This window comes from Protobothrops mucrosquamatus, unplaced genomic scaffold (assembly GCF_001527695.2).
Source record: "Protobothrops mucrosquamatus isolate PMUCROS unplaced genomic scaffold, P.Mucros_1.0 scaffold2729, whole genome shotgun sequence".
NCBI classification, from domain to species: Eukaryota; Metazoa; Chordata; class Lepidosauria; order Squamata; family Viperidae; genus Protobothrops; species Protobothrops mucrosquamatus.
In genome coordinates, this window is record NW_015388772.1 from 12,895 (window position 1) to 23,352 (window position 10,458).

The 10,458-nt window shown below is 39.6% G+C and overlaps 1 protein-coding gene across 2 annotated transcripts in view; it reads left to right on the forward strand.

Moving 5' to 3' along the window:
* The first annotated feature begins 7,542 nt into the window (after positions 1 to 7,542).
* LOC107296278 (protein NDRG2-like) overlaps positions 7,543 to 10,458 on the forward strand; it is a 47,178-nt gene continuing 44,262 nt past the window's right edge. For both annotated transcript variants that reach the window (XM_029286022.1, XM_015825623.1), the window contains exon 1: positions 7,543 to 7,620. In XM_029286022.1, coding sequence (XP_029141855.1) covers positions 7,543 to 7,620 — 78 coding nt within the window. The remainder of the gene's footprint in view (positions 7,621 to 10,458) is intronic.

Sequence of the window (10,458 nt, forward strand, 5' to 3'; positions counted from 1 at the left end):
TTACAGTCAGGAAATTTTACCCAATTTCTGTTCTTTAAAAAAACAAAACAAACAAACATGCAGACAGAAACTGCCTCCTCCTCCTTTTTCTTCTTCTTCTTCTTCTTCTTCTTCTTCTTCTTCTTCTTCTTCTTCTTCTTCTTCTTCTTCTTCTTCTTCTTCTTCTTCTTCTTCTTCTTCTTCTTCTTCTTCTTCTTCTTCTTCTTCTTCTTCTTCTTCTTCTTCTTCTTCTTCTTCTTCTTCTTCTTCTTCTTCTTCTTTTCTTCTTTCTGCATCTCTTACTTTTCCAAGGCAGAAATTCTTGGGTTAAAAAAAGTAACAAACTAAACATGTTTAAAAGGATTGCTCAAAAATTTCACCCCCCTTCAATAGCCCTTCCACCATGGGCTTTAAACCCATTCTTCCTTCCAACGTAATGTTATACTGTATCTGGTGAATTACTTCACCAGGGTTCTTTAAAGTCACTTTTAAAGGATCCATGTGTACCCCTCTTCTATTGCCCTCTTGGGCCCATATAAGAGGGTCCACTTTTCCTTGAGCTTCCTCACTCAAGGTCATAATATTTACAATTATTTCTCTTTCATTCCCCATAATAACAACCCCCAATTTACCAATTAAGTACCCCCTGGCCAAATTGCAGCTCCCTTTAACCAATACAAAGTTCAGGTCCTTTTACTACTGTCTGGACCATAGCAGGTTTAAATATTGTTGCTTCTACTACATGTCCCCAATTCCCTGATCCTTAATCTTCCCTTTCCCAATTTGCATTCCTGGAGGTATATAGTTCAGGGTAAATCTCTGGTGGCTCCAGAATCCACCGAGTACACCCTTTCCTCCTCCAGGGATCCAACCTTTAAGGTTTATCAGGGGTTCCTAAAAAGCTGGACCAAAAAACAGATTAGTCCCCTGACACCCCTAATCCTCAAAATTCACCACATTTGCTAGTTCTTCCCCTTCCTTCCTCTTAGGGCACTCATTTTCCCAGTGTCTTTCCTCCTTACAAAAGGCACATTATTTATTTATTTATTTATGGACTGGTGGGAAAAATTTTCTCCTCGGGGTTTATATCCTCTGGTGCCAACTGGCTGTCCTCACCCCCAGCCTGCCTTACTGATTTCCTGATTACTCTTCCCCATCCTTTTTGCTGGCCTGTTTGCAACAATTGAGCCATCATTTTTATCTTATCTTACGTTTATCTCTCTCCTCTTCTCTCTTCGCATATACTTTATGAGCCTCTTTTACCAGTAATACATCTTCTATTGTTTTAGTTTTCCATGTGTCTAATTTCTGCATTTTACCCTAATACCTTCCCATGCTTTCCCTACAAATTGATATTTCACAATCATTTGATGTCCTGGATTACCAGGATCCAAATGTTCATACTTTTGAAATTGGCTTTTTAATCTTTCTAACCATTCGGTTGGTGTTTCCTCCTTTCCTTGTTCTAATGACAGTGCCTTCTGAATGTTAAGACTCTGAGGCACTGCATTTTTAATACCTTCTATTAAATATCCCCTATAATCAGCCATAGCATTCCTCTCTGCACGCCTGTTACCATCCCACTTTGGATCTGCAACAGGGATCTCACCCTGTTCATTCTTTTGTGAAAACTTTTTCTTACACCGTTCCCTAACTGCTCACCTAATCATCCCTTTCTCCTCTGGTGTAAACATGTTAAAATGGGTTGCATTTCTCCCCATGAATATTCCATTGGTCCTATAAACATTTCTAACTTGTTTTCCTATTTCAATAGGATCTTCTATTAGTTTGGGCAATTCTTTCCTAAATTGCCTGATTTCAAAAGCTGTTAGGGGGGACCATTCCCCCCCCCCTTGGAGAGGGGTTTTCCCCTCTCTTGTCACCTTCCAAACTATAGGAACCTCAAGAAATACATAGCTTTCTACTTAACTCTTTCACACAAAATAGCAGATCAGAGTTCTCACCTTTCATCCTGGCCAGGCATAAAACTTCACACAGCTCCTTTCTCTCTCTCTCTCTTTCCCTCTCTTCCATCTGATTATTTCCATTCTTTTAACACCTTCTATTGTCCTTCTAATTACTAAGAAACTAGCCTTCTTCACCCTTTCTTGCATTTACACCAGACACAAAAAAAATTCCAAATGCTTCACCCCAGGCAAAACAATCATTCCTATTTTCAAGGAGCTTTTTCAAAGCCAATGAGCTCTATTTCCCAAATTTCCTTTTGGAATAAGGCCTTGTTTTGTTTTGTTGGAGGGTCTCTCCCCCCACCCTCCTCCCGGTCTTTAGAAATGAGTCAATACAAACACACAAACACAAAGACCCTTAAACATCATTTCCAGACCTTTGGAGGTTTGTGTCCCTTTAAATTTCTACTTTTACTTTTTTGGGGCAACTTGTAGCTTGTTCTCCAGGCATTGGGGAAATGCAAGGAGCGTTTCTGATAGAAATGTAATAGGGGACCTTAACCACTGCCTATCCATTCCCCACTGCTCTAAGCCAAGCTGAGAAGCCCAATTTAATTTATTGGCTGGCCAAACATGTACTTAGGCCAGGTATATACTGTAATGTATCATCCTTCCTCTATTCAAATGCCTTGTTTAAAGCATTGACTTAAAATACTTCAACATTCTCCCTAAGGGATTCCCATCTCCCTAAGGGGGTTCATTCCGGAATGGAAATACCTTTCTTCTTTTTCCTTATTGGCCGGCACACTGGCCGGGGAGGTATCCCTCCTCTTCAAACTCTTATTGCCCATTAATACCCATCTGATATATAGATACCCCTCTGGTATCTTCCCTGTCAGGCTGAGTTGAAGTCCTTAAGTCGGCCGACTTTCCCTTAGGTTTTCACTGGGTCCTGGCTTTTTGTCTCGGGATTTCCGATTCCTCCTTGTTTGAGCAGGGGCAATCCGACCTTTAGGGCTGGGAAAAACTTACCCAGGTGCGCACTCCCCTTTCGAATATCCCTGGCTGCCAAAGATGGAACGGATGTAAATCCCAGACGAGCCCCCAAGGCTGTTATGTGCTCCTGGCTACTTTCCTTCGTGACCAGAGGCAAGCTCGCCTGACCAATAACCAGCCAAGACACAGTGAAGGCCTTTTGTTTCGTTTATTGCAATAAGCGAGGAGAGAAGCTATCAAAGCTTGGTTCTCTCCAAAGTTTTAACCCAAAATATTTCCTTCTTTATACATCCCTTGTCCCGGCCGCCACATCCCTCCTCTTTCCCCATTGGCTGAGGTACTACGAGGTTACACTCTTTCCGACCGCCTCCTATATATTTCCTGCTACATACTAAATCATACATCACATGTACATTAAAATTAGGAGATAATTTATGCAAGGTGTGTCAGTTAATATTAATCAATTAATTGCGCGTGCTCAGTTGCCTGAGTTCTGGCCCCCTTTTTTATGACTTCTTAGAAAAATAGGTTCTTTCCTGTTTTGCTAGTTATCTTCTATTACAGATGTTTTTTTCTTCCTTTTCCCACTCTTAAGACCCAGCTATTTTTGCCTACATATTTCCTTTACATCCTTTCTTTATGTTAACCTTTCCTCTTTCCCACCATAGCTTCTCTACTCAGTAAATTTCCACTGCAGCAAATTCAATTTTAAATTTCTCTTTCAATATTAAATTTTGAAGACCTTTCTTTTACTTCTATCACTGTTGCTACTAACCTAATCGGAGTAGGTCAATCAGAGCAAGCTATTGATTGGTTTTAGTTTAATGTTTTGTGTAATGTTTATATGTAAATTGTGACTAATTGACTCATGGCTTACCATAATATGTAAACTAAGACTACTCAAATCACTAGTCTTATTCTCTCTTCCTGGGAGTATAGAGGAAGGAGTTTAAAATGGCTATACAGCATTAACATAATATGTAAATATGTGCCCCCTGATTCCACACACTTAACTTATCCTAGATCTGTCCAAATCGGCAGGACATTAAATATACATTTTGGAGCACATTCCAAAATGTATGATTGTACCGCAGATGCCATACAACTTCACCTATGTCTCTTTGTTGAAAGCTAAGATTGCACACACATGATAATAAAAGTCCAAAATGGACTTTTTCCCCCTCCTGAGGAAGCCTTCACATTTAGAATTTAGACTAGTGTTTCTCAACCTCATCAACTTAAAGATGTGTAGACTTCAACTCCCAGAATTCCCCAGCCAATATGGGAGTTGAAGTATACATGTCTTAAAGCTGCTGAGGTTGAGAAACAATCCTTTAGACTAGTGGTTCTTGACCTTTTCTTCACCATGGACCCCCTTTAGATACCTTTTGTGGCCACCAACTATGGCCATGGACCCCCAAGATTGAACTCAAGATTTAAATCATAACATTTCTTCATACATATTCATTGTTTAGAATCCAAGCACATAGTAATTAGTTGCATAAAATAGGAAACAATCATGGTGTCCTTGGATAAGCTCAGCAAGAGATTTCCTAATTGCAGGGACAGACAACCTGGTACCTTCACAAGTTTTGAACTTCAATTCTTATTAGGGGGTGGCAGCATAGACCATAGGATGATTGTGGGAATCGTGATCCCAAACATCTGGAGGGCTCCAAACTGCCAACTTTTACCCCTAGCAATTATAGTAGTTGCACTGGTTAATGTTGTAACCCAATAAAACATTCTAGCAGGAAACACAATGTAGGTGACAAAATTGTATCGCTATAATATATAATCTCAGAAGTTGGGTGTTTTTACTAATAGTTATTAGTCAAGTAAAAATTAATTTATGCAGAAAAGCTATTAGGATGAGCTCCCACAATCCCAGCCAGTAAATTGGCTGAGGAATTATCTGTTAAAAGCCATGCATTTAGAAGGCAACAAGTTAGACAAGGTTGCCACTCAGAAAATGGGCACGGTATCGTATATCAAATAAACCCAGTGCTTTTTTTCTAAAAAAAAAAAAAAGGTGCCAGAACTCACACACGTCATACAACCCGCCTTGCCTACCCTACAAGGTTCCATCCAAAAAAGGTGCCGGAACTCCGTTCTGGGCGTTCTATGAGAAAAAAAGCCCTGAATAAACCTGTTTATGTTTACATTTCAATCTGAATCTTTTATTTCATAATGAGTAGCTCTAATGGATCTGAAGTGCCCTTTATCACTATAATATAAACATTTGTTTATATGCAACCTGCATGGGGAGAACTTTTATTCTAGAAATGCAAACATTTAGGAACTGAATGTATTTTCTGGAAGAATGATGGGAGGGAAGGGGCAAATAGGGAAGCCTGAGCCCTAGGGGAGACTTTTGAAGAAGTTTGAACACAACTTTGCAGCTTTATGGATCTGAACTTTTTTGCTGCTCCAGATGGCTACTAGGAGCATATTAAAATGGGCTGTATAAAAAAATAATAGGTTTCATGCATTGCTAAATGGCTAATTCCAGTGGTGTTTGGAATATGCTCCAGAATATTTATTTAAAAGAAAAAAAATCAAAGAGCATTAAGGCCTCTCTTGGAATTCTTTTGTCATTACTATACAGCTGGTCCTTGACGTATGCCCATAATGGAGCCTGCTCACCTTGGTTGTAAGTCATAACAGTCATAAATTGGGTCATCCACATGACTAACTCAATTTTATGACTTTTTTTGCAGTGCTCATTAAGCAAACAAATAGTTCGCTAAGAGCTGATTTTGCCAAAAAAATTGAAGTAAATCCCACTTTTTGGTGAAATCACAATCATGTAATCGTGGGATGCTACAAATGGCTGTATATGTGAGCCAGTTGCCAAGCACCAAAAGTGCTTTCATGTGATCATGGTGGGAGGCTGGCCATCAGAACTTCAGAACCAAGTCATAAGTATTCCCATGGAGGTCCATCATAACTTTGAACAGTCACTAAGCAAGTAATCATAAGTTGAGGACTATGTGTATTACTCATGAAGCAACTGTTACAATTCTTGATTATCTGCTGCCATCCTAGCGGGAATCTACATTGCTTCTGCTGTCCCTCTTGCAGAGTGAGCCATGGCATTCCATGGCCACAGACTAGATGCACTGAACAATCTGTGGATTGCATTGGACACTTTCGTTCAAAGTTACTGAGAACAATTGGGGGCTAATTTTGGAACATTCCATTATCAGAGCATTGCATCTTGAAACCTTCTGGAATATTGGAAGAGTCCTAAAACATGTCACGGCAATCTTTGAAACACAGTGACTACCAAAGACTGTAGCTCACTGGTAAAGTACCTTTTTAAAAGACTTTTATTTTAAAACATTTTTTATATAAATAACTCAAGGCAGCAAACATGCACAATACTCCTTCCTCCTCCTATTTCCTCAACAACAACCCTGTGAGGTGAGTTTAGCCAGGAGAGAGTGACTGGCCCAAAGTTACCCAGCTGGCTTATATTCCTGTCTCATTTGGCTGTTGCTGGCCACTTGAAATCATGCCTGATTACATAATGAGTGGGGTCTAGATCATCAAGGTTGACTTCTTCACCTCTCTTGTGTTACCCTCTCCCAGCTTCAGTTCCCCTATCTGCAGAAAGCAAGGTGGTTTTCTGCAGTGAAATGGGGAACAGAAAACCATCTCAACTCCACAATTAAAACTCCGTTCAAATCAAGGCAAGGTATCTCACACATATCACAAGGTCACAAAACACCAAGCATATCAGTCTGTCTGCAAAAAAATCTAAAAGTTTTTTTTCCAAACATTTGGTCTATTAAAAAGCTGTTCAAAAAAAATTCTATTTTTGAGGTGATAGACTGAGAATTTATGTTATATGTTAACTCAAATACTTGGCATCTTTTGTGTATCCAATGTCTCACATTTACAGCAAAGATTAATGGTGTGAGTGCTGGTTTTTAACATGCCCTGTTAACACTTTATAACAGTGGCCCCCAACCTTTTGGGCACCAGGGACTGGTTCTGTGGAAAGATGTTTTTCACAGACCGGAGGGGGCACGGTTTTGTGTGCTGCCTGCATCCCACAGATGGTACTTCACTTTGCGTGGACCGGTTTCTGGGATGCCGCAGACTGGTGTTGGTTCACAGACCAAGGGTTCGGGAGCCCTGCTTTATAACATGTTCATAGATGCACCACGGTCCAGAAGAGGTCTAGAAGCAGCTAAGTGTTGTTCATAGTAGAAAAATATGTTTGATGGATGGCAGCGTCCACATCTTTGTTAGCTTAAGTTCAAAGCAATTGGTGGTTCTTATATGCATGTTGAGTTCTTGATGATTTAGTTTCTTGGTGATTTTTTTTTCTTCCTGAGGATATTTCATTACCTAGCTAGGTAACATCACCAGTGCAGAGCTACTAGTATTCTCCACTGTGGATATACCTGACTGACTTAGCGTTCACTTGCTAGTTGGCAGCTGAATGAGAGAAAATGTGGCTACATTGGAAAGTGTTGTATCTGGATATCCACATCTTCTCTGTTTAGGTTAGTTCCAGTTGTGCAGTCATCATTTGATGGTGTCATTATCAAGTGAGGAAGAATGAAAGTGACATCACCCAATCAATGTAATAAATACTTTTTCCTAATTGACATATCCCCTGATGTCTTTGTCTTTTGTTCCAGGTGCCATGACAGAACTCCAGGAAGTGCAGATCACTGAAGAAAAGCCACTACTGCGAGCCCCAGGAGCACCTGATCCTGGCAAGGTCAGTACAAAGTGTGTATGTAGGAAACCGTCTCTCCCCATCCTTCTGCTGCTGCTTTTTTCCCCTTCTCATCAGCGTATTTCCAAATTGTGTCCAGTCCTGCTTCTTTCCTTCCTTACCGGTCCTACTTCTTTTCCATCTTTGCTCAGCAGTTGCATTCATAACTGCCTTGTTCAAAACCTACCTTATAGGTTTATCAGTCTGGCAGTAGTTTTCCAGGTTTTCAGTTTTCCAGGTTTTTGCCCATTACTTAGAGCTGCAACCTTTTAAAATAGAGATGCCAGAAATTGATGATTCTATGTATGCCACCCTTCCTTTACTACTAGCTAAAAACTCCTCCTCTGTCATGTTGCAAACTTTCTAGGGCCAGATCCATGCATTGTCAAATGCCTGTCTCTTTAAAAGAAAGATAAACAGTGCATGCTTTTCTTTAATATTGTTGGCTTGCAGTTCTCACCATTCCTTATCACTGGTCATGCTGTCTATGGCTATTTGGCAATATTTGGAGAACAACTTGTTGGTCATCCTTACTTTGCAAGTCTTAGAGGTGAAGATGTAACAGCTGTTACGCTCTTATTGGAGAATGATCAAACCTGTATCTAATTCCAGAACAGCAGTAGGTAATAAATTATAATTAAGTGTATATCTAAATATAATTCTTAGCTGAGACAAGAGAACCTGAGATCTTCTTGTAGTTGCTGTACTTCAACAACCTATAGTCCCTGCTAAGAAGGCCTGTTGGTGAAAAAGGCAATATGGTTTAGTATGCATCTGGAGAGAGACAAATTTTCCACAACTTGAAGCTAACAGTATAGGTTTTATACAATCACTGGAATCCTATCAAGCATGATACACTAATATTCCTAGATTATTTCGATACAACATTAAAAGATTAAAAGCTACTTGGAAATACTGTTAGCTGATTAGGAGAGAAGAGAATCAGCTTGACCTATTTATGTTCCTTTAACAGCTATTTGGATATACAAAATTCAGCAGAGAAAGCTTTCCGCAGCCTAGATCAGTGTTTCTCAACTTTGGCAGCTTGAAGAAGTATGCATTTCAGTTCCCAGAATTCCCCAGCCAGCATGCTGGGGGCTTTGAAGCCCACACATCAAGTTACCAAAGTTGAGAAACACTGCCTTAGATGCATATACAGTGACCTGCACATCATGACTATTGAAGACACTAGTACAAAGCCAATGGAAAAAAGTGGTGGTTGTTTTCCAAGCAGTTGCTAAGGGCAGTGCCAGGAATAAGTATAATCAATCTGCCAGGGTCCTGCTTCCTCAAGGCCTACTTTTAACTTTCCCTGGAACTTCCTTTTTGGTATTAAAGCATTCAGCTAATGACAATAATAAGGACAAAAAGGACATCTTCTAATTGCCCTATGTTCTTCCAGTGGGGAACAGCAAATAACTATAGACAACAATGGAGCTGGCAAAGAATTAGACCTCTTATTGAGGGGAACCAATGAAAGGAGGAAAAGATCCTGCATGTTCCATAGGATATTTCAGCAAATTTTGGACATACCAAATTTTCTGAAAGTTTCTAGTTTCAACTCAGCTGAGAAAAATGCAGGAACTTCTTTCACATCTGAATAAACCTGCATCCTTCATTCTCCATTATCAAATGCTAGTATAATAATTGGTAAAGGACATTGAATAGACTTGATCCTTAAATAGTGGCATAAACCTCCATCCATGCTACACATAGAGCAGGTGCTTTAAATTGATTTTAGATAAGAGATATATCTATAACTTAAATTATCATATGGTGGTTGATTGCAAGATGAACAAGGATTTTGAAGGCATACAATAAAACTTGGCTGAAATTAGTAAACATTGAGGAAGGTGAAAATCTAGAACCCAGTGTGTTATACACCATTCTTTGAGCTCTCAGCATGAAATAACATAAGCACAATAATAAATAAATGGAAGTGCATGCTTGCCTTTCTCTGTATATTTTCAACAGTGGAAATTTTGCACATTATTGTAATGTTGTTGAGGAAGATCAGTAAGTGAAACATGATCAGCCTGTTGAAATCTTCTGGAGTTGCTCAAACTAGAAGGGGTAATTTAAACTTCTTTGGCAGACCCCCTCTTCTAAAGATTCCCTATTAAAAGATATAATTACAGTTAGTTGCCACCTCCTGACATGCCCTAATTTGTCTAGCTGGGGACTTCTAAGTCATTCATCTGGGTCTGCAAAACAGAAAAGGAGATACTTTGACCAAAGTCAGCACTGCGGAACTTTAAAAAAAACATTGTGCCAATTCTGAAACACAAGGTATGGCCATGCAGTCTCATATATAGAGGAAGTTTTAGAAACAAAATTCCCTTTTTAAATGAAAAGAGGTTTATTGGGAACAAGTAACATATGAAAAATAAGCCAATAATCACACAGGGAATTCCAGGTAAAATCAATACCACCAGCCTAACTAAATTAGTTATCATTAGCCTATAAGCTTCGGCATATGTTGGCTGTTTAATTGCAGAAAAGATGGATTGGAGAGAGTCATCTGAGCCTGATATTTGGATGTTGTTAGGCAGGCCTTCCTTGCTACATCTTTTCTCCTTTTCCCATGAATGCTATCTTTGTTATTACAAAAATGTCAGGGGAAAGGCATTCTCTTTAGAAAGTGTTAGTAGTAAGTCTTCATCCTGGTTCATCCAAGCCGGGAATAAATAAGCAAACATGGCAACTGCTTTGGGAAGAAGGTTACAGTTTATTGCAGAAGACAGATAAGCAGCAGAGGAGAAGAAAAAGAGAGAGAGCACATGGGTAGAAGGCCTTTTTATACCCTCTAGCCTTGCCTGGAAGTTTCCTGTTCCTGTGGCA